Source organism: Scardinius erythrophthalmus, assembly GCF_964197995.2.
Source record: "Scardinius erythrophthalmus genome assembly, chromosome: 6".
Classification (NCBI taxonomy): domain Eukaryota; kingdom Metazoa; phylum Chordata; class Actinopteri; order Cypriniformes; family Leuciscidae; genus Scardinius; species Scardinius erythrophthalmus.
The window spans coordinates 26,849,794-26,875,793 of NC_138226.1; the positions used below are offsets into that span (position 1 = coordinate 26,849,794).

General features: G+C 37.5%; 1 protein-coding gene across 1 annotated transcript; it reads left to right on the forward strand.

Moving 5' to 3' along the window:
- Positions 1-9,676: 9,676 nt before the first annotated feature.
- bin1a (bridging integrator 1a) lies at positions 9,677-23,849 on the forward strand (the record flags this gene model as incomplete). Its single annotated transcript, XM_081367390.1, has 20 exons — positions 9,677-9,763; positions 11,594-11,674; positions 11,804-11,858; positions 11,959-12,053; positions 13,429-13,524; positions 13,610-13,720; positions 13,806-13,898; positions 14,235-14,320; positions 15,769-15,844; positions 16,328-16,383; positions 16,583-16,627; positions 17,087-17,159; positions 17,311-17,433; positions 18,336-18,413; positions 19,549-19,566; positions 19,982-20,221; positions 20,535-20,597; positions 23,415-23,477; positions 23,572-23,673; positions 23,748-23,849. The coding sequence occupies 20 exons, from the start codon at positions 9,677-9,679 to the stop codon at positions 23,847-23,849; spliced, it is 1,743 nt and encodes a 580-aa protein (XP_081223516.1).
- Positions 23,850-26,000: the final 2,151 nt, after the last annotated feature.

Below are 26,000 nucleotides of genomic sequence, written 5' to 3' on the forward strand. Positions count from 1 at the left end.
ACACTCTTTTTCCTAGATCTTCTCTAGTGAGTTTTATTGTTTTATTGCAGGGTATTTAAGGTTTTTTCTTAGCAGGAAAACCAAGTCTTAATGTGGATAGCTGTTTTATATATATATATATATGTATGTGTGTGTGTGTGTGTGTGTGTGTGTGTGTGTGTGTGTGTGTGTGTGTGTATATATGTTTAGCATGTGCAGGATGATGTGCTATTATAGGAAATAAATGAAAACATTAGCTAATTTAGTTGTTATTGTCATGAAAGAAAGAGAGAAGGCAAAAGCAGGTCAAATCACGTTTATTCAAGAATAAACAGAGATGGTCAGGTCCACACAAACACCGGGAACACCACAACAATCCAACAACACAAAACACCAGTCACTGAGAATATATAGCTGAGTAGAGTGGAATCAGCTGGCGCTGATGATCAGTAGTAATCAGAGGACACACCCACACTAATCATACACACTACACAATCACACGAGACAAGGAAGAGACAGTGAATTCATGAACCGTGACAGTTGACAAAATGTCAAATATTAAAAGAGGTGTAAGTTGGCCCCTACCTGGAGTAAAAAACACAGGAAATTAGTCAATTACAGGCTGATCTTGAATCTACCCTTTCTGTCAATAATTCTAGAAAAGGCAGGATCCTCACAACTTTGTTCCTTTTTAGAAATAAATGGTAGGCCATTTGTGATGATTTCCAGTCAAGATTTAGACTATCACAGTCCTAAGACTGCTCTCATTAGAGTTACAAATGATTTGCTCTTATCATCCGATTGTGGTTGTATCTTTCTATTAGTGTTACTGGATCTAAGTGCTGCATTTGATACTGTCGACCACAACATTCTTTTGAAAAGACTCTGAAATTATGTTGGCATAAGTGGAATTCTATTGGGATGGTTTAAATCATACTTGACCATTATCAGCACTAAATGAAGAAATGTAGATCACAAATTCTGTAAGGAATACCATAAGTACTCAATACCATTGCTTTTCACCCTGTATATGCTACCCTAAGGAGATATCATTAGGAAGCATGACATTACAAAGAAACTTACCAATTCACAAAATGAACGGAATGCATAGCTGTTAAAAAAATTGGATGACTAGTAATTTCCTCCTACTAAATTCTGAAAAACGGAGTTTCTAATTATTATTATACCCCTGCTTTCAATAACCTAGAGCAGTGGTTCCCAACCACGTTCCTGGAGGCCCCCCACATTTAGCATGTCCCCTCAATCAAACACACCTGATTCAGGTCATCAGCTCATTAGTGACTCAAAGGCTGCATTTACACTTGGCATTAACATGCGATCACCGTGATCTGATCAAGCAGATCGGATCATAAGCCAATCAAGACACGGTGCGTTTACACCTGTCCACATCAAGTGGCTTCTGTATCTGGAAAACAGATCGGATCTCGTATTCCCGCGAACAAAAAAGGATGGCTCTGGTGCAAAGTCGACCTGAAGTGGTGGGTTTTCTTTTAAAAACAGTTTTCAGTTGGGGGACATTTTACAAATCTCGCAAAATGAGGAGAATGAAGAGGCTGCAAGTACTAATATAATGTGGATAGATGCCGTAGTGGAAACGGTACAGAGAAACGTATGCGTCTGAGAACGTTGCCAGCTGTGAAGGGTAAAATGTGCGTTCTTTACAGAAAATGAATGGTTCTGCAACTTTCGGGTGAGAACTGCGAAGGCAAACATTTCAGTATATTTGTGATGTACTTCGCACTCAACTGTATCGCAAAACCACACAGCTAGGTGCAGCAATTCCTGGAGAGAGGAGGGGGAATATGACAGTGCGGGGTTTCGTGTGACGTCCACCTGTGAATGCAGACACGATGGCTGGATTGCGTTTACATTACACTGAGATACGATCACAATGCGTCCTCGACTACTTCCAAACCTGGACACGCTGATCGGATAACATTCCGATCAGAAGCGCGTTTACACTTGTCTTTTCAATGTGTACCGGTATGTGGACAACATCCGGATACAGGTCGCATGTTAATGGCAAGTGTAAACGCAGCCTAAGATCTGAAATGGCAGTGTCAGTCAAAGGAGACATGCAAAATGTGCAGTGTTGGGGGGGCTCCAAGAACGTGGTTGGGAGTCACTGAATACTGTCTAACACTTGATGGATGTTTCATTTGAAAGCCATGTTTCTAGCATCTGTAAAACTGCATTTTTCTATCTTAAAAATATATCTAAACTACGACATATACTATCAATGACAAATGCGGAACAGTTAGTTCATGTGTTCATTACCTCAAGGCTAGATTATTGTAATGCTCTACTGGGTGGTTGCCCTTCATGCAGAATAAAAAAAACTCCAGCTGGTCCAAAACGCAGTAGTCTCAGCCTCAGATGTGCCCAAGGACCGTTGGCTAAACGTCTGATGCATACATAGACAGAAAAAGAAATGGACACAGCGACCCCACTGGATTCAAGGAAGAAAAGTGAAGTCAATTAGAAGCACTAACTTCCTGATGGCTGAGCGTACTGCGCAGACTCAAACTAAACTTGACGCCGTAGATGTGACGTGAGCAACCCGTCTGTCTTCTAGTAGCCGTGCCAAGAGAAATCTGAATCATTCTCTTCCGAAACTTGCAGAGGCGGAGAGTGTGAGTAGGAGGTGTCCATGAGCTAGGAGCAGGAGCAACTTTTGCTAAGTATTAATTATTTTGTCATTTTGCCTCCACGTCCCCCCTTGCTTGCCCGCAAGCTTCTCCTCCTGTCCATACGGTAATTTCTCTACTGTGCGACAGAGAGTCGCATGGTTATGACGCAATCGTTAGCCTATTTTTACAAAAACTGCTTCTACGGGGCCATAACGTAAGATACAAGGTAATGGAGCCTTTTATACATTTTCGTGTTTCTTTAGAAATAAATAATGGACAAATGGAGTCTTTAAATGCCTCAGATGTAAAGTTATTCGCTGTCAAAGTGATGCCAAAATGAATGGGAGTCAATGGAATGCTAACAGCAGGTGATGGTTTGCTAATCAATGGCGGCCCCCGGGGAAGCTTCGGTTTCCGGCTGATAGATTACCCCCCTGGATGCATATGGCACACTTTTCTAGAAACACTTAAGGAGTTTCGAAGTCACAATCTGATTGGTTGAATTCTACAGGATGTCCTGGAGACGTGAGTTTCACGTTCTTTATCAATTGCGTGACACCAAAACCCCTCATGAAAGAAGAAAGCCACTGTGTTTACAACTGTCACAATGAGCGCTTACCATCCTGGATTTCCCAACTAAACGCTGGATTTCCAAAAGTTTGCGGCTCCATTGTTGCAGTAAACTTGCACAACATTCTTGAATGATTAATTTATTAGATGTACACCGGTCTGTAGGGACATCGACATTATAATGTCACGCCCCTTAACTTGATGCGGCACAAAACGAACCGTGATTGGTTGCGTTACATGTCAGTCAAACGTCCTCTTGGGCGGTCCTTCGCTAAGAAAAGCTACAATTTGTGCTGCGTTCCAGTCCACTTTTAGACATGCACTTGCGAACTTCCCTAAGCACTTCCCCTCGGGGGAATCCCTGCCGCCATTTTGAAGTGCGTTCCACTTCATGAAGTGGACGAGGGAAGTTTATATGGACAGACCCTCGCTCCCTCGATTCTGACCGAGGGAGCGAGTCTACTTCATATGTACACTTCAGGCACCTATATTTCCCACAATGCAGTACGATTGTGACGTAACCACATATCTCGTCTAATCACCACCACAACAAACAACTCTATGATATACTGTATTAATTCTATTTTTTTAGCGCAATTTTCCAACGGACAAAATTGCGATTGTTAACTCATGATTTCTGTTCTGTCTGTGCGCACCAATCTTGCACTTCTATCTCCTCCTCAACCAGACCACCTAGAGACTTCGGGTTTTCGGCATTATGTTAAGGAAGGTCTAATCTCGGGAACGCACAAAAAAAAAAAAAAAAACATAAAAAACATAAAAAGATTTACTATCTCTTAGTGTTGTGATCCCATGACGTCAGAAAATTGCGCTAAAACACTCACTGAGTTTTTATTACTTGTTTTTATTGAAAACAACCCAAACACCATATATACATTTGGATGCTGCATTAAACAAATTCTTAAAGGGAAAACAAATGTAAATAATAAATCAACTACACAGCTGATTCCAAGTGATCAAGGGCTTAGGACATTCAAATTCAGCCCATTGCAGTTTCCGCCAGTAGTGGGCACTCGCAATGACGTACATCCGAGTGAACGAGACGGAGGGAAGTTAGCAAGTGAAGGGCATGACAATTTTGGACTGGAACGCAGCAAGAGTCCAAACCTTCTGCCGTCAGGTCTGGCAACGGCGAGACTAAAAACGCAGCATCTAGAGTTTTTACAAAACCAGGAAGTATGACCATAAGTAGCCCGGTTCTGTCAATGCGCTCCCTATTAAACATTTTATACATTTTAAAATCCTGCTAATTACTTACAAAGAACTAAATGGTTTAGCTCCCCAGTACTTGAGCGAGCTCTTAATGTATTATAGTCCTTCACGTCTATTGCGATCTCAAAATTCTGGCCAGTAGAATATCAAAATTAACTGCATGCGGTACATCCTTTTCCTATTTAGCACCTAAACTAGCCTAATACTTGTCTTTTTGCTGTAAAATCTAAACCATATGTAAAAATAACAAATTGTTAGTAAATATTTCAAGACGATAATTTATTGGACTGGAGCAATTTGATTAACCATACATAATTTTTCAGAGAAAAAAAAAATCATGTTAAAATGTGAGTTTAAAATTAAATACATTGAGGAACATTTATTGGTACATGAATGAATGAATGAGGTATTTATATAGCGCTTTCATATGTACTACTGTACACCCAAAGCGCTTTACAATCATATCAGGGGTCTCTCCTCAACCACCACCAGTGTGCAGCATCCACTTGGATGATGCGACGGCAGCCACAGAACAACGGCGCCAGTGCGCTCACCACACACCAGCTATAGGTGGAGAGAGGAGAGAGAGTGATAGAGCCAATTCAATGTAAGGGGGCCATTAGGAGGCCATGATTGGTAAGGGCCAATGTGTGGAATGTGGCCAGGACACCGGGGTTACACCCCTACTCTTTACGAGAAATGCCATGGGATTTTTAATGACCACAGAGAGTCAGGACCTCGGTTTTACATCTCATCCGAAGGACGGTGCTCTTTGACAGTATAGTGTCCCCGTCACTACAGTGGGGCGTTAGGACCCACACAGACCACACGGTGAGCGCCCCCTGCTGGCCTCACTAACACCTCTTCCAGCAGCAACCTGTTTTTTCTCAGGAGGTCTCCCATCCAGGTACTAACCAGGCTCAGCCCTGCTTAGCTTCAGTGGGCAACCAGTTTTGGGCTACAGGGTGATATGGCTGCTGGCGATCTCTCAATCATAATTTTATTACACTGCATGTTTTGCTCCTAGCAATGAAAACTCCAGAGCTTTGATCATAAAACTAAGCATTTAAATGTCATCTTATAAGACATATTACTGAGAGATATAGAGTGACAACTGATATATACATTTGATCTAAGTCTGCTATGCTGTTATAAAGATTTCATTTATTTACATTATAAGGTATCAGAATTTCATCTTACTTTTTGTCAGTATAATTATCAGCAACTGCACCAAATTTGTACATTTCTACTCTGAATAAAACTGAGGTGTTTTTTCCTCCTCAAGTATCTTTTTCTCCTCCATATTTTCCTCCTCCTCCATATTCTCACATATTGTAGTAAATAAGCCAAAAAAGCCTGATCCTAACAAACCATAAAGCACATATGCAAACTCTCTCTATCTCTCGTTCTCTTAAAAAAAAAAAAAACTAATTATAAGGGTTCAATAAACTGTTACATTTACAAAACATAAAGCACAAATGCAATCTCTCTCTCTCTCTCTCTTTAGATTCCCCCCCCCCCACGTTTTGTTTTTACATTTCTGACTATTATTTCAGACTTTACAGGCTTAAGGTATTAATGAATTATAACTCTGTATTCCATTTTACTGGATTACACTGGGTTTTTAAATAACAGTGGCTATTTTTAATACCAAGAATATAACAAAAGGCTATGTGTTATTATTACCTTGCTTGATGAATGTGGTCCGCAGGTCGATGCTGCATTTCTGCCTTTTCTACTTTGATGCAAAGTTGTAAACACTTAGAGGACGTTGCAATAATAATAATAAAACATAAATAATACATTTTAAAAAGCAGAGCGGAGTATATCAACGTTACCAAAATGTGACAGCCCCACTTTATTGAACGGAACTTTATACCACATGGAAAGAATAAAGTTGTTACTATTGCTTTACTGATTCTATGTGTTTAATTATAGCAAGAATATAAGATCGCACTTTCCTTATTTGTTTTAGGAAATATGTGTCACAGTAAAGTTTTGACTCTCGGTTCTCCCTGGCGCTGTCTAGTGCTGAAACAGGACACGCTTCAGGAACATCGAATGTTTTTAGGCTCGTCTAAATAGGCATAGACCAATGGTCATTAATGAGATGTAAAGAAACCTTAGTTTATATACAAATACTGTTTCTGTTCATCTGTTGTTGGTGCAAGGCTATAATAGCACACAGGTCCGGGTTTCAGAATCGGGTTTTCAACAGGCTGAACAACGAGACACTGCAGCACTACTGCCCTCCTGCGTATGAGCAGCATCAGCACATGAGCATTCTGACTTTCAAAGGCTCGAGAAATTTCGCCCGGTTTCAATCCTGTTTTCCTGCCACCTCAATACACCAATGCTCGCGCAACTGCAGGGATGTAACGGTGACGGTTTAAAAGACCCAAAATGGTCTTTTAAACAGTCGCTAAAGCGTCCCTTTTAAATTTACCAATAAAACAGGCATCAAGGCAACAATATTAACAAATAACAGTAGGCCTACATGCGATAGTGGTTGAATTTGAAAATCCAAATGTAAAGACAATAAAAGCTAAATAAATAATTACTTTAAAAATAATATTAATGATAATAAAATAATTAAACAAATAAATGAAATAAAGTAATAGTAGGCTACACATGAATGAACAAATCTGCACAAGGGGTATAGAAAGCTACAGGGCAGCCAATTCATTGAAAAAATGTTCCAAATACCTACATTTATGAATGAAGATTTTAGCAAGTCCGAAAAGGTTGTTTGGACAATTTGGTGTTGAAATACCACTTCAAAGCGTCATCGTAGATGAATAAATATCTCTGAACAGATACACGTGCCCCCTCTGTTGGTGCTACATTGAAACTTCTGGAAGTAGGTTAAAGATGTTGTTTCAAACCTGTATGAATTTATTTTTTCTGCTGAACACAAAAGAAGATATTTTAAAGAATGTTGGTAACTACGGTCCTTTGACTTCCATATACAGTACTAGTCAAAAGTTTGGAAACATTACTATTTTCAATGTTTTTGAAAGAAGTCTCTTATGCTCATCAAGCCTGCGGTAACCCCCCCCCCCCCCCCCAAAAAAAAACAAACAAACAAAAAAAACAGTAATATTATGAAATATTATTACAATTTAAAATAATGGTTCTCTTTTTTAATATACTTTAAAATGTAATTTATTCTTGTGATGCAAAGCTGAATTTTCATCAGCAAGTACTCCAGTCTTTGGTGTCTTATGATCTTTCAGAAATCATTCTAATATGATGATTTGATACTCAGTTATTATCAATGATGGAAACAGTTGTGCTGTTTAATATATTTTTTGGAATACTTTTTTCAGGATTCATTGATGAGTAAAACGTATAGCAGCATTTATTCATAAAAACAGCATTTATTCTAAATAAAAACATTTCTAACAATATAAATCGTTACCATCACCTTTTATCAATTTAACGCATCCTTGTTGAATTAAAGTACTAATTTCTTTTAAAAAAAATAGTTATTGTTCCCAAACGTTTGAATGGTAGTGTATATTGTTACAAAAGATTTCTATTCTAAATAAATACAGTTCTTTTTAACTTTTTATTCATCAAATAATCCTGAAAAACGTATCTCAGGTTATAAAAAAAATATTAAGCAGCACAACTGTTTCCAACATTGATCATAAATCAGCATATTAGAATGATTTCTGAAGGATCATAAGACACCAAAGACTGGAGTACTTGCTGATGAAAATTCAGCTTTGCATCACAAAAATAAATTACATTTTAAAGTATATTAAAAAAGAGAACCATTGTTTTAAATTGTAATAATATTTCATAATATTACTGTTTTTTTTTTTTTTTTTTTTTAACTGCAGGCTTGATGAGCATAAGAGACTTCTTTCAAAAACATTAAAAATAGTAATGTTTCCAAACTTTTGACTGGTACTGTATAGTATTTTTTCCCCTACTAAGTCAAAGGACCGGAGTTACCAACATTCTTTAAAATATCTTCTTTTGTGAGAAAATGATGACAAAATCATTTTTGGGTGAACTATCCCTTTAGATGTGACAATTTATATTAGAATACATTTTTTAATGGCACTTTATGACATGCTTCATCATGCTTGATTTCGTTTATTTGCACATTTGTAAATTTAATTTAGATAGACCATATTGATATTGTTTATACTTTAAATGAGAATAATTACCATTAACAAAAGAAATGCATGAGAAAATGTAGCCTACATGAATGACTGAAAAACTCTTTTTTATTCAATCAAGATATACAATGCTTGTATAATTCTTTACACCTCCAGAAAATGTTCAAAGAGGGCATGTATTATGTTTTACAGGCTCACATCACTGTTGTCTGAAACTACACTAAAAGGTTATAAATATTTGATGGAAGGACTTTCAACAAGCAGAAAGCAATCTCAACAATCAGATATTCATATGTTTAATTTAGATTGTTGACTGAGTGGCCTGGAATATTTGTCTTTTGTTCCCATTGTTGTGCATGCAACCGATCGCTTGAAACAGCAATTATAACTTACTTCCTTAAAGGCTGTGCTTTTGAGTTCTCGCCACAAACTATCAAATTCCCTGGACTGCCTAATTCTGGTGCTCCAATAAATCTTTGATCCATGAACCCCCAAGAACCACAAATAAATCAGACTAAATCTGCTGAAATGTGATGGAGATTTTGTGGAGAAACTTTGGAGTTTATGGAGTTCAGTTCATGCCAATCCACAAATGAGGCTGACCCATGTACAACCACAAACACTTATTTTCCTTTTTTTCTTCCTTTTAAATGTATTTAAAGCACATGCAACTGATTTAAATAGACTACTGAAGCAGTTTTTATGATTGTTTATAGCATAGCTTAAAGTAGTAACCTATACATTTTCAGTAATTAAGGTGGTCAATACAACTTTCTTCAGAAAGAAACTCAAGTATAAATATTTTGGTTATATATTTCACAGTAAAACCATTGCAAGTAGCCTACTAAAATATTGTGTTACAGCCTCGTTGGTGTGTGACATAAAAAAAAATGTTTACTGTCCCTTTAAGACTGCGCTATTGTCATTGGTCAATGAGCATCTGTATATCGTGTGCGCTTGTGCAGGTTCATTCTATTCCAGGGGCGAGTGTTATTATAAGGCCTAGAATTTAATGCATCTGCATTGAAGAAAATAATACTCTATAGAATTAGATATCGTAACAAATGCTCATTTGACGCGTTACTTGCAAACAACCCAATCCGGATAAAAATGGCTGAATTACCGATGGGGAAAGTGGTCACCGCAGGGAAAATAGCAAGCAATGTACAGAAAAAAATTACCAGGGCTCAGGAAAAGGTAAGACATTTTAATCATCAGATACATATTTAAATACATCATCTCTCTCAACGCTGATCTCAGTGTTTTATAGCCTACCTTTTAGCACCATGAAACATTTAAGGCCGTCAGTTTCGTCCTCTAACGTGATGTATTAAACGTGCAATGTGTTAAGAGTCGAGGCTCATTACTAGCAACTAAAGTACGCATTTGCCTGGTATATATTTGCTAATATTTTAATACATTTATGGATTTTACAGTATTGAAGGCGCAAGCTCGCTGTTTATGTCATTGCAGTGGGGCTGCTATGGAAACATATAGAAAGCTGAACCTGTTACACTGGATTTGTGCATTCGCTTGAATACTAAGATCATCTCTATGTGTGTTTTAAGCTCAAATCAACCCATTTAATGCCTCTGAACCTTTGCATAGCTGTTTTCGTCCAATGAGCGCGGCGGCGATGTCCGATTCGTGCACGAATCGTTCTTTGAACAGAATCTCTTCAGTGAGTCGGTTCACAAAACAAGTCCGAACGAATTGTGCACGGAGTGGATGAAGCGGATCTCGAGTCATCAGCACACCGGGAACGGTCACTTTCAAACATGTCAGATTTTTATCGAGCCGAGAACTATATGATATAGGTGAATGTTAGTATTTTGGTATGTTTAGGATTGAATGCCTTCGCTTTCATTAGCTGAATCAAGGCCACTACAAACTCAACAGATTAATTACAATAAAAACCTTTATTAATACAACTTAATTGGGAGAAACGTAATAAACACCGATATGTGCCTACATATGGCTTTATTGAAATGTTTTAGAACATTTTACGCTGGGATGACAGGGGCCATGTGATGACGCAATTACGTTTTTTTAAACGGTTCTTCGAACGACTTGTTCGAAAGAACCGATTTGCGGAAATGAGTCAGACTTTTCATCACCACAGTAAATGAGCAGCTGCATCACGCACTGCTGCCCATAGTCCTTTATCACTTTGATACCTGCGTCCTGACATTTACCAACACTGTGTAAAATACTCATAAAATACCCATAAATACTCATAAAATAACATATTTTTAAGATTATTCAAACTCAAAAAAAAAAAAAATTCAATTAAATTGTGGTTATAAATATTAACAGTGGGATTAAATGGGTTAAGAGGCCATCTGGCTTTTCTTGCTATTGATTAGTTATAGGCCTATATCCTATAGAATGATGTTTGGGTTCTCCGCACCAGCCGTTACTGAATAAGGCTTTCTTCTTAGAGACAAGGAAATTAGTAAATTTGGCTGGTAAACATATATTCCAGTCAGCCACCATTTTTGAGCAATAGATATGACACTGACAATGTATTTATAATATATCAGCATTTATTAAATGAAGTACGTGGTTAAAGTACTTCATCTGTCCAATCAGAGCGGAGTAGGCTCTCGGAATGGAGGGAATTAGAGAGACCGGATCCTTAATCGAACCATTTCGGACACTGTGAGAAAAACGGTGATACTAAATTGATCTTTAATAGACATCTTGCAGACGTACGTGTGCTATAGCCTATATTGTGAGAAAATGTAAGTGTTTTTTTTTTTTTCTCCTTGAATGCATGCAAGCCTATTGTAGGAAACAACCATGTTCTATGTTGTAGACACATTTACAAGATAATGTAGTTTTTTTTTTTTAAAGCTATGTAGTTCTACTCAATGAAAATATGCTATATTTGTATGGGGTTCTGTTTTGTCATTACACACTGAAGACAACAGTTTCTTAATTATATATTTTAAGAAACAAGCAGTACACAATAAATGTATTTCACAATATATGAAAATGGTCAATAATACAATCATCTTCTCTCAGGTTCTCCAAAAGCTTGGCAAGGCAGATGAGACTAAAGATGTGGCATTTGAAGAGGGTGTGATTAATTTTAACAAACAGCTGGTGAGTGTTTTTCAAATTGTGGTCTTAATTATTTATCATTTTTTCTTCTAAAGCAGTATAAGGCGATTCTTTGGTATTTTGCCTTTAGTCTATGACTGTATCTCACTTTAGTGTCATGTGCTCACATAGGTGGAAGGTACCAAACTGCAGAAAGACCTTCGGGCCTATTTGACTGCAGTAAAAAGTGAGATTACCAATTGATAAAATTACACTCTTAAAATGACCATAAATTGAATATGTTGTTTTCTTACCCTTGCTGATCCCTTTCTCATGGTTTCCCGCAGCCATGCATGAATCTTCTAGACGTCTGTACGAGTGCCTGGATGACATGTATGAGAATGATTGGTATGGAAGAAAGGATGTGGACTCCATCTGTGAGGTTATTGTTTTATTGTTTTAAGTCCTTATTTAGTAAAATGTATTTTACACTTTTATAGTAATTCAGGTCATTCATGTCAGGAACTTTGTTGTGAGCAAAGTATACATTTAGACAAAAATCTTTGGAAAGAATAATGCATGTTCTTCTGTTTGTTTTTTTAAATCAGATATTTAAGTTTAAAATGTGTAGTATTTCTTGGAAAATGAAAATTAAAATGCCCTCCCCAATTTATCTTCAATTGACTGTCGATAGCAAGTAGCAACTCTTTGCCTAATGACTATTTTTAAAATGGATGTCCTACCTGAACTTTATTTTTCAAAAGAAAATAAGACAGAAAATTGCACTTACCAGGTCATTTCATGAGATCTTTAATGTAAAGAGTAAACCTAATGATGGAGAATGAAATTAAATTCCTTTAACACTTTCATTGAGGGCAGGTACATTTCATTGGTACATGTTATCCACTACAGCTTTTCTTCTTTCCATTTTTATTGTTTTAACATCACACCCATCTGTCATTTCACCATACTTGCAATACAGAAATGAATGTCTTCTTTTCTCAGAAAATGTCATTGTCTAAGATTTTTTAATGTTTTTGATAAATCTCTCATGCTCCTTAAGGATGCAATTATTTGGTTAAAAATGCAGTTAAAGTAGTAGTATTGGGAAATATTATTACAATTTAAAATAACTGTGTGCTATTTGAATATATTATAAAATATAAATGTAAATAGAATGAATAAATAAATAAAAGGAATTTTCAGCAGCCATTCTTCCAGTCTTCAGTGTCACATGATCCTTCAGAAATCATTCTAATATGCTGATTTATTGCTCATGTAACATTTATTATTATTATCAATGTTATAAACAGTTGTACTTGTTTTTAATTTTTCTTTTTACTGTCAGTTCGAATCAATTTAATGCATCCTTGCTGAATAAAAAAATTAATTTCTCTTAAAAAAAGTTACCGACCCCAAACATTTTGTGTAGTGTAGGTGCATCCATTGTAAATGTCTTGCATGTCTACCATTTTTATTTGATTTCTCTCTATTTGAATGCTTTCTTTGAAAAGAATATTAGGAGTAAGGAAACAGATATGGGAGGTAATTCACTATAAATTAGGTTTAGACCCATCTACATCTCCATTGTTTAGTCTCTAGTTTATAAACATGTAAATGCAATATCGTTTTTCAGCACAGTAACTGCAAGAAACCACACAAATAGTGATACTAGATTTAGCTTAACTAGTTTTAGAACTGATCCAGCTGCTCTGTAGTTGTCTCTATAGATAGTGCTTGTCTGTGTGAATGTGGGGGTGTTCAACAAAATGTTTTGTATCGTCCTGATCTTGTGTCTGTTGTTGTGTGTATAACAGGATTCAGACCTCCTTTGGACAGACTTCCATCAGAAACTTGTGGATCATGCGCTTATATCCATGGACACCTACCTGGGCCAGTTTCCTGACATCAGAGTACTAAGATCCCATGATGATGTTGTGGTTTATCTAGCATACCATGCTGTGAATTCCCATTTAATATCTGTAAAATTCTCTCTAGGCCCGTATTGCGAAGCGTGACAGGAAGCTGGTGGACTTTGACAGTGCACGGCACAACTTTGCTGCGGTAAACAAAGGCAAGAAAGGAAAGGAGGGGATTAAGATCACCAAGGTATAGTCCTTCGTTTTTCAAGAATGTTTCAGGAAAAAAATCCAAGGCATTTATTTTTGATTGTTCTCACTCGATTTGTATGTAGCCGGCTTCCTTGCTGGAGAGGGCCGCCCCGGGTTGGGCTCAGGGGATCCTGTCCGCCCATAACGTGGCTCAAACCAGCCTCTCCAGGAGTCAGGTGACACACTATAACTAATTCTACTACATTCTGAGCTGTGAAAAGAGCTAGCCAGTATTTTGATTCCCTCTCCCTCATTCAAGAGGACAATATCATCTTGCCAGGCCCACACAAATAAGAATCTTCTTCTCGCCTGGTTAGATAAAGTTCAAATAAAATGAAATTCCATGCACATTTGGGCCAAATAAATGACAAATCAAACAGGGTAGGCGAGGCAATTCATCATGTTTGATTTAGCTGTATTCAGGTCAATCTATTTCAACAGCTAAAGCCTTGTGGGTGAATAAGATTATTGAACTTCATGTCATGCTTTGATGTAATTTTATGTGTTTATAGGCAGAGGAAGAGCTGGACAGGGCACAAAAGGTGTTTGACGAAATTAATATAGATTTGCAGGAGGAACTGCCATCTCTGTGGAACAGGTGTGGATTTATTACTGTTTTACTCTCACAGATCTTCTCTGGTTTTTCTGTCACACGCGTTTGACTACTGGCATTTACTGTCCACATTGCAGCTTAAGCCGTGGTGACGCTAGACTTTGAGCACTTCAACTGTCGTGATATGACGTAATACTCTGGTGTACATAAAATAATAAATCCCGACGTGTTTCCCATTTTTTGTGCCATTTGAATCAGACATTAGCCATCGGTCTGTGGGCATGACGTCTGAGACTAGGAAGAACCTGTCTGACCGTCATGTAAAACAACCTACATCAGGACTGCGTTTCCCAAAAGCATCGTAAGCCTAAGTAGAACAATTTCCACCAATGGGCTCTACGATTAACTTAGGCTTACGATGCTTTTGGGATGCCCAGATCATTTTCTTTATGTGAAATTTATTGTAAAATCGATGAGAACCCAATAATAGACTGACATTCAACAACACAATCAAATTATTGCACTAAAGTGCAAATATTGCAATAAGTGGAATATGTGTCTGTTTTTTAATTAAAGGGGTGGTTGAATATGATTTCACTTTTCTAACTTTAGTTAGTGTGTAATGTTGCTGTTTGAGCATAAACAACATCTGCAAAGTTACAATGCTCAAAGTTCAAAGCAAAGGGAGATATTTAAGGACTTCAACAAACGGCTGGTAGGGACTACACAACATTCCTTCCGGGTTAGTGACATCACCAACCCTAAAATTTACATAAACCCCTCCCCCGGAACGCGATTTATAGATTATCATGACAGAATATGCTAATTAATGACTAGAAGATGACTACACATAAGCTACATAAATTCACCAACTAACCATTCAGAAAAGTTGTCTACATGTTGTCACTTCTTCTTGAGTCTCTCCATCTTTCTGACTTCGATTTGAACATAAAAGGCTAAAGGTTTTTGAAATTTCCAGTGCATGTCTGTGTGAGGTAAAAGTACACAAGTGCAAAAGTACAAAAGCTCCCTCTGTGCGGGGAGCAGCAGCTCATTTGCATTTAAAGGGACAGACACAAAAACGGTGCGTTTTTGCTCACCCTCAAAAAGTGACAATTTTAACATGCTATATAAAAATATCTGTGGGGTATTTTGAGCTAAAACTTCACATACACACTCTGGGGACATCAAAGACTTATTTTACATCTTGTGAAAAGGGCATTATACCACCCCTTTAATGAAAATGGTGTTTCATTTCTAATAGTAAGTGTCTCAAACTAAATTCTGAACATTTTGCACAGATTCAGTGCTATGAACCTCTTTGGCACTTTGGCAAATACAGTATCGCCTGTACATCCTGCTTCACGGAAATTATGTAGAAGCCTGACAATCTGATTGGCTCTTGCCATTTTTGTGTGGAATATGCACCAGATTGGTTGTAAATGGTCCATGGGTGTACCATCTTAGATTAAATTGTGTCTGCTCTCTTCCAGTCGTGTTGGCTTTTATGTGAATACATTCCAGAGTGTGGCTGGTCTGGAGGAGAAGTTTCACAGAGAAATGGGAAAAGTAAGGAATCCAGTGCAACACCATTAAATGACAGATCACTATGGTTATGTTCTATATATAACTTGTTTAAAATTTGTATATATTTAATATATAAGATGAAATTTATCCCCGTGATGATGAACCTGAATTTTCAGCATAATTACTCGTTCAGTGTCACATAATTCTTCAGAAATCATTCTAATGTGCTGATTTGATACTCAAGAAACATTTCTTATTATTATCAATGTTGAAACTGCATAGTATTTTTGTGTAAACCATGACACATTTTTTTCAGTATTCTTTAGAAAGTTATTTCTCTCCCTCTCTCTTTATATATATATATATATATATATATAGAGAGAGAGAGAGAGAGAGAGAGAGAGAGAGAGAGAGAGAGAGAGAGAGAATAAAAAAGTAATAGTGATAGTAAAATATGAAGGAAAAACTTCTGCATTTTAAAAGATGTTTATTTTCTTTTATTTGATTTTTCTTTCTTTCTAACAGATCAATCAGAATCTGAATGATACACTGGTTAAATTAGAAAATCAAGATATGTCCAGGTCAGTAACATTTATATAATGCAATATACATAAAGTTTCATTGAGAAACACTTTTTTTTTTTTTACACTTGATGGTTCATTTTTGTCCATTTTGCATCAAAACGGTCTCTAAATTGTGCGTATGGCAATAATTAGTTTTGGTATAATTACACTCAATCACAATTAAATTAATGAACAAACCACAACACCACTCTCACAGAAAAACAGGTAACCAAGGGGTGAGGACATCAACAGCCCAGAAGAGGTAACAGCGGTAGCCCTACAGTGCTGTGTGTTTGAGGGTTTGTGTGTGCGTATGTGTGTCTCTGCATTCCGCCTTACTTAAGCTTTTTGCGTGCCTTCAAGTGTAGCCATTTCCAGCAACAGTTCTACATTTTGCAACTATGTGTTTTAGATGATGCCTTCCCAGTACGTTTGAGTTCACTGCATGAGCAGAATGATTTTGCACAGGAAGCAAATGCGTCTCAGTCTGCATGAATAAATGTTGCAATTGATACTATCTTCCTGCGTAGTTACACTATGTCAGTTCTGGCGTGAAAGTATCCCAGATAGACTTTTGGCCACACTGATCATCTAGGGCTTGTAGTGTGAAGCCCTGGTTCTTGATGGTTCCTGGTTCTGAGCCAAATGAAAGCATGACACAGAGGAGCTCATCACAGCCATGATACTGTATTTAGATCACTATCTGTACTTTTAGCTCCAGTGAAAGAACACAAGATGCCAATCACACTTTGAGCCCAGGAGGACCGCCAGCCATTCCCAAATCTCCATCTAAGGTACTTTATGCATTTAGAAATCACCATGGCTTTTGTATTCGCAGTTTACGATTATTCTTCTGTAAACAATACTGCAATGATTTCTCATCTCTCTTTTTGTTAGCATCAGTGACACTGGTCAAACATATTTCTTATTTATGTGCATTTCCAGCTAAAGCCAGCTGTCCCCCCGCCTCCTAAAGCTACTCCATCAAAGGATCTGAAGCAGGAGAGCATTATTAATCTATTTGGTGAGGCTGCCACTCCGAACATCAGCGTCACTTCGCCAACACAGGTCAGCAGTAATTTCTTCTTTTGTAATCCTCGTCTTCAGGCTAATACTGCTACATATGATGGTATCATGTGAAGACTAGCTGTCAGTTCATGAGTTGGAATTTGAATTGCAGGATGTTGAATTTGAGTTGGAATGACAGGGATTACTAAACTTAAATTCAATAAATGTTGATGGCATAAAGAAAAGCAGGTCACTTATCAGGTGTTCTTTTAGAAAGTTTCCAGTTTGTAGCTTGCTCAAGGTTTGGCTACATTCGAAGACTTCAGGGTAAATTGGAAGTGTTCGTCCACCATGGTTATAAAATGAAAGTTATTTTACAACGCAAAGATGCACTAGTCCTCAGCATCTAAGAGACATGCCAGTGAAAAACAAGAAAAAGTTTATTTGTGAGGAGAACAATCGCATGATTATTTTCTAAAATCAAAATAAAACTGAACACCTCAATATTGCAATAAATCAAAGTTGACACAAGTCTCAGTTAAGCACAAGTGCTCAAAAAGGGCATAAGTAAACCAATATACTTCAAAAAGGTATCTTCATTATAACTGATAAATAAAATAATGTTGAGTAAAATTAAATAGTCAAAGCCTACTTGCACTTGACACTTCACAACTACATGCTAATGCACTTGCATTTGCTTAAAGTAGCCATGTTGACTAGACTGGGTGAACAAGGGCAAAAAGCACAAGATACAGTACCTTCAATGCCCTCATAACAAATGTTTTGGAGTAAAGAGTACATTGTACATATACTTGTTCAAAAATGTAGGCCTAGTCAAGTAGAGAGTAAAAGTTGCTAATATCTTTGATATTCAGTCAAACTACAAAGTAGCCAAAAATCTACTTAATTACAGTAACTAATTACATTTACTCAAATACTTTACACCCTTTACACCACTGCAGTATGATGCCCCAGCTACTGCTAATCTGCTGGATATGGATCTGGACTCACTTCAGGCCGCCACCACCCCAGCCGCACAGGTCTGACAGAATTAAAAGAACTTGAGCTTGTAGATTTAGCTTATATCAGTGTTATAGTACGCGAGTCCAGAAAAGACCGGACTCAGACTCAAAGATCATATTTTCTGATTAGTCGAGACCAGCTTATTTAAAGGCACACTATGCAAGATTTGTACCTTAATATAACGCCGCTGGCAAAACCAGCAATGCAAGTTTGAGAGGTGGCGCCCCAACAAATCTCGTGAGAATCACGACTTGCTTTATGGCCCGACGTCACATACATCAACAACATATGAAGCAGCCTCTATGGAAGACACTAGCACGCATTTCAGACGTGAATCATGGCAGAGTCGACGAAGAAAACGAAGAGAGCGCGGTCGGAAGAGTGCAGAGACGGCTCTGCGTGAGTGGTATTTACGACAGTAACGTTAAATACAAGTACTCCACTGTGACTCTAGAGGTCACTGTTTGAGAAAAACAGAAACTGCATAGTGTGCCTTTAAGTCCGAGCCCAGAACAAGTCTAAAATCTCCTAAAAATATGGTCTTATCCAGACTTAAAGGAATAGTTCACTTTAAAATGAAAATTCTGTCATCATATACTCACCCTCATGTTGTTTCAAACCTGTATGAATTTCTTTCTTCTGCTGAACAGAAAGGAAGATATTTAGAAGAATGTCAGTAACAAGACAGTTTCTGGGTCCCATTGACTTCCATAGTAGGAAAAAAATATACAATGGAAGTCAATGGGACCCAGAAACTGTCTGGTTACTGACATTCTTCTAAATATCTTCCTTTGTGTTCAGCAGAAGAAAGAAATTCATACAGGTTTGAAACAACATGAGGGTGATAATATGATGACAGAATTTTCATTTTAAAGTGAACTATTCCTTTAAGTACTATAACACCGGCTTATAGTTGATTTTATGCATTATAATGTCTTTGTATGTATGTAAGCATAATGTCTGCAATGGAACTTCAGTGTAAATGCCTCTTAGTCAAATGGACAAATCTGTTTTGTTCAGTCATTCATTTTGCTTTATCTCTGTGTGTCTGTCTGTGTGTCTGTCTGTGTGTGTGTGTGTGTGTGTGTGTGTGTGTGCGTGTGCGTGCGTGCGTGTGTGTGTGTGTGTGTGTGTGTGTGCGCATTTCGACAGAATTGGGATCCATGGGAGGTGAGTGTGCTTTTGATTATTTACTCAAAGTTGTAGTGTATACCAGCATATATGACCTTTCCTTTTAATTCAGACAGCAACTTATTTAGCTATTTCTGAAAGCCATATAATTTAGTATATTTAATGGTAAGGGAAATGAATCTGCCTTTGTCAAACAGTTGCGAAACAGCTATTCCATTAAATTTCCTTTCACTCTTAAGCTTTCTTAAGTCTGTCTGTCCTGCTTTAACTGTCCATGATATTAATGTTGCACGTCCCACATCATAGTGTGTTCGGCTGAAGAAATGTGTGTTTTACACTCTCTCTGGCTCCTCATTCTTTCTCCACTCTGGTCATGCTTTACCCGGCTCCCACATGCCCCCCTTCCCACCATTCCCCTCACTGCCCTGCTTATCCACCCCCCTGCCACATGTAGCATACAGAGAAGGAAGCCGAGGCACCTCAGACATGGGACGATGATGGTCCTCAGACTGTGCACTCTGGCTGGGGTGATGATGGTACCCAGGCTACCTGGGATGATGATGATGGTAGCCAACCTGTGCATGCACCGGCCACATTCCCCACCTGGAATGATGATGAAGGCTCTCAGCCTGTGCAGGGGAATGACATTGATTCTACCCAGAAGGCCGAGGGGTGGGACGAGGATGGGGCTCAGGTACAAATCTCATAGAGCTAGCTGACAGGAGCTGAGCTGCGCTGTACTGAGGCATCTGTTGGCATCACTGGATGGGAGCAAGAAGATGCTTAGCATGGCAATTGGGAGAATGCTGGTAGCAGTGCTAGTAGCAGTAGTAGTAGTAGTAGTAGTAACTGCTTCAACAGGGTTTGATATGTTATGAAAATAGCTGTGTAATTTGCATCTTTTTGTTCTCTCTTTCAATTCTCGGCTCTCTCTTGGTATTTCTACCTTTCATTCTTCTATATATTGGCCCTCTTCTTCTTTATCTCCTGGTCTTTCCTTTTTGCAGGCCACAGAACAGGCAGTTGTTACAGATCAGGCAGTTGTTAAAGAAGAGGCAGTAGCCGAAACTGTAAGTGACGTAAGTGAATAAAATAAAGCACAACATATGGATGCAAAATAGTAAAAAAAAAAAAAAAAAAAGAAATCTGATAATAAAACCCAAAGCAAGAGACTAAAGGACAAACAGGAATACTATAGGTGACCCAAAATTTGCGGCAGCATACACTACTGTTCAAAGGTTCGCAATCAGTTAGTAATTTCTTTTATTCAACAGTGATACATTACATTGATCAAAAGTTTCAGTATAGACATTTATAATTTTGCTAAATATTTCTGTTTCAAATAACTGCTGTTCTTTTGAAATTTCTATCCATCAAATAATCCTGAAATAAATCATGGTTTCCACCAAAATTTTAAGCAGCAAGACTGTTTTAAACATTGATAATAATAAGAAATGTTTCTTGAATACCAATTGAGCGTATCAGAATGATTTCTGAAGAATAAATTACAGGGATAAATTACATTTTAAAGTGTATTTAAAGGTTATTAAAGTTATTTTAATAATATTTCACAATATTAGTGTTTTTGATTAAATAAATGCAGCCTTGGTGAGCCCTCTTTCAAAAGCAGAGAAAAGTGCTCCAACACTTTGGGTGACCCGAGTTCGAGTCCCAGCTCGAGGTCATTTTTCCCAGTCCAATTCCCCTTCCTTGTCTCCCATGATTTCCTGTCTGTCCTTCTACTGTCCTATCTAAATAAAAATAAAAAAGGCTAAAAATATAACAAAAAAAAAAAAATTCCGACCCCAGTCTTTTGAACAGTAGTGCATGCTGATAATCAGGTGAGGGCTCCCTCTGGTGGACCGAAGGAGTAGCTGCAGACTCCACCATCTGATCAAAAGACATAAAATGGTACATTAGAGACTCTTAAAGGAACACTCCACCGTTTTTTGAAATAGGGCTTATTCACCTTCTTTCCTACATTTAGATAGGTGGGCAAATGCATTTTTGTCTCAGTGCATGCATTGTTTTAGTTTGACAGGGTCGGCGCTAGCTTAGCTTAGCATAATGAATGGAATCCTTTGTTGCCAGCTAGCATGTCCTGAGTAAAAGTGATATAAAAAGTAAAAAAAAACACCTAATTACTTCTTGTGGCCTGCGCATTCACAACAAGTACAAATAGCGATGCAGATTAACACTAGGCGATTTCCTATGCAGATATTGATTTAGGACTATATTAGGGGGAAGCACAGGCGAAGCACTGCTACTTGGGCGCAGAGATATCACGCTTTGCCTGTGCTTCCCCATCGCTATTTGTACTCGTTGTGAATACGCAGGCCACAAGAAGTAATTAGGTGGTTTTTTTTTTTTATATATATATATCACTTTTACTCAGGACATGCTAGCTGGCAACAAAGGATTCCATTCATTATGCTAAGCTAAGCTAGCGCCGACCCTGTCAAACTAAAACAATGCATGCACTGAGACAAAAATGCATTTGCCCACCTATCTAAATGTAGGGGAGACGGTGAATAAGCCCTATTTAAAGGGCACCTATTATGCCCCTTTTTACAAGATGTAATATTGGTCTTGGGTGTCCCCAGAATGCATTTGTGAAGTTTCAGCACAAAATACCCCACAGTTACTTTATTATAACCATTTGAAAATGTCATTTTTGGGGCCTGTTTTAAAAAGAGCTGTTTCGGTCTATACCACCTTAAATGTAAATGAGCTGCATATCCCCGCCCTGCTGCTGGACCTAGATGATGAAGAGAGTCCGGCACAGAATAAACACGAATGAGAATGGACTAAACGTCTCGGAATGGTTATTTGATACATTTATGTACTTACAAAGTTTTTGCAATTATGGATGTGCAACACACACACACACACACACACACACACGAACTGTGATAACGTTCGCGCAATTTTTTGAAACTACACACACACAAATACTGTGATAACGTTTGCTAAGTACAAACGATTTATTTATTTTTTTCTTAAGGGGAGGGAGATAGATGTTTATATACTGTCTATGGAGATAGAGCAGACCTTAATTTATTTACATTTGTAATTGCTGCAAAAAAATGATAGCCTACGTGACATAAAACTGTCTGACGTTGTTTGTTGAGACATCCTATGACGACGACAATAAATAGCTTTAGACGCATTTGTTGTTGAACTGGCTGACATCGATTGAAATGACTATTTGCTCAAAAATAATAAAATACATTTACTTCTGGAGGTGACGTTTGATCGCGAACAGTGATCCACACTTGAGGATTAACTTTGACCCTCGTTCACTAAACAGTCAGTCAGAAAATGATTCTTATTTAGGAAGTTTAAGTGGTGCCTTTTCTTCATAAATAAAATCCATCCGCTGCGTTTTCAGTGGCTCTGATGTCAGTGAAGACTTAGTATGTCCATTCTTACATCCCACAACAGAACACCTACACTTCTTAGGAGACATTACACACCGGCTGTCGTTGAAACAATGGCGATGGTGTACACAGATCACCGAGGGCGGGGTCTATGCCAAAACCAGATGTCAATCAAATCACGTCGGTGGGGCTTAGCTCATTTCTACGTCACAGTGAGGGAAATCTAGAACAGGGTGTTCTGAGACAGTGCTTATGATTTATTGAGATAGTAAAAAAACTACTGGGTGGATTTTTATCATTCTAGGGTGGTTTTGCTCACACAATGCCAACACACATTTATGTTCAAACACCATGTAAAAGTGAATTTTGCATAATAGGTGCCCTTTAAAAAAAACGATGGAGTGTTCCTTTAAGCGTGTCAGGCACTAAGTTGAGCACCTTTCTTGTTTTGATGGTAATAATTCACATAATGCGATGAAAACTATAAATATATGTCTTTGCTTCCAGACTGCAACAGCAGCCACAGAGAGCACAGAGAGTGTAGAGATGCCAGAAGCCTTCCTGTTCAAAGTGAGTACAAAATTATGTTTTCATTTAACTAACAATGGTTTGTTAATCAGAATTTTAAGCAGAAGAGGTGAGACATGTATTCGTGTGAATATAGGTGAAAGCAATGCATGACTACAATGCCAATGACTCGGATGAGTTGGAGATGAAGGCAGGAGATGTGGTGCTGGTAGTGAACTTTGAAAGTCCAGATGAGCAGGTTCGTGTAGTTGTTTATTTCGTGATCTCAGTGGTGTTAGTTATGATCACCTAACTGACTTTGTGCGCTTACAGGACGAAGGGTGGTTGATGGGAGTCAAAGAGTCTGACTGGATTCTGCATAAAGATCTTGGGAAAAAGGGAGTCTTTCCTGAAAACTTCACCCAGAGGATGTGAGCGCCTGTGATCAGCTTGATCTGTGACACTGTTCCCCCCTTCTATATTACTCCTTTTCGCTTCCTTTGAAAATGCAGACAAGAAAAACTACTATACCAACAAATGCACCGCCACAGGCAACCTGCTGGTTATGTTTGTGGAAGTTGTTGACAGGTTAGTCAGTGCGTTGTTTTGGGTGTCCTCACTCATATTTGTCATGCTTTAAGTATAAGAAGACAAAAATAAGTGAAAGTATTTTTTCTAGCCTTTTCTAAGAGGGAGTAACATACCCAAAGTAAGTCCTTGCTGTAAATGTTTTTAGACTAGCCACTCTTAACCATTGTCCCATTTTGAGTCAAAAAGTTTGAAGTCATATCTCATGAGCTCACAAACTGGTGAGAAAAACAGATAGTCTCTAAAGTCTGATACTGAGGACTATTTGAGCTGCATGATATATAATTATGTCACAGGTGGAAACAAACAGTATTTCTTTTCAAATGGTGAATACCCAGTTAACAATGATGTGTTCTAAGACTATTTTATTAATGTTCCCATTTATATTATATAAACAAAAACTTTTATGTTAGATAGGATTAATCGATTTGACAGCACTAATATATATATATATATATATACACACATATGTACATATATACATACATATAATAATAATAATATATACACACACACACACACACACACACACACACACACACACACACACACACACATATATATATATATATATATATATATATATATATATATATATATATATATATATATATATATATATATATATATATATATATATATATATATATATATATATAAAATGTTTCAAAAAAGATTTTTCTTGGTCATGCCAACATTAAGGAAACATTCTGGGAACATTTCATAACATTGAAAAGTAACAAGTATTACATTTAAAAAACATTAGATGAACGTCCAACTGAAACGTTTCTGGGAAAAAACGTCCCATGAATGATAAAGTTTAAAGAATGGTAAAAATAAAGTTTTTGCGCTAATGTTTTAGAACATTATTAAATATCAGATAACTTTGAAAAAACATTCTGTTAACGTAAAAGAAAGAATGTTTGTTCATAACTTTGAGAGAACTTTCCAGAATGTTAGCCACAGTTCTGAGAGCGTTCCCTGTTAACTGGGTAATTGTTTCCATTTCTTCACGGGAATGGAGTTTGACTGCTATGTCGAAGATCTACCAGCACCATTTCTGCATGTTTAAATCAGGAACAAACTAAAAAGTACAAATAAATCAGACTAATATAGTTAAAGGAGTATTTTGTCCATCTCATTAAGAAACAAAAACCATATGCTCTCGTTCCATATGCAGTTAATGTTGACACTAACAAGGCTGATGTATTTAACCCCAGACTCTTGCTCAGGTTGTATGTTAATGAACCTGTGTGCTGTTTTTGACCCTTAGCTTTACTGTACACGCGATATATCACTGTCCACAGATGTTTTTGATAAAGCCATTTCCGATATTAATATTTGATTAATACTACACTGTGCAAACGCAGTCATACACATGATTTGTCTCGTCATTTAGTAAAATGCGGTTTATATTCTGTGAAGGAGAATTTCTTAACATGTAATGCAATAAGCTCTGCACAGATTTTTAATTCTTTATTAATTGTATTCATAGCCGTGTCGGACATTTTGGCAAAGTGTGGATATTATTAATGCTCACTTGTGTGAGTTTTAATAAAGTGCAACATGCAAAAGTGACTCAGAATATGCATGATATGACTTCAGTCCACTTACACTGTATTTATAGTTTTATTTTTGTACATTGTGAGACAAATGCGAGTTAAAATTATTATGTGCCATGAACACTGGCTTATAACTGGAGGTTTTTCTCAGTGTTGTAAACTCTGGTCTCTTCACGTCTGATCAGAATTGACCATCCATCCCATATAGCAACAAGAGCAGAACAGGTTTAGTGTTTCTGAGGTTATGAACTTAAGTTGGTATGGCAGAGATATTGATTCTCCAGTCATCTGTTACGCTGAATAAGCTTTTTGTTTGGTTTGTTTGTTACTCCTGATCTATCTCTAATTGGACGTGTCATGTGACCCAGCTTTCTGGGGAGTTCTTGCCACGCTTCACCAGTTTTGAAGCAAGTGTGTGTTTGCTTTTTGTACCCTG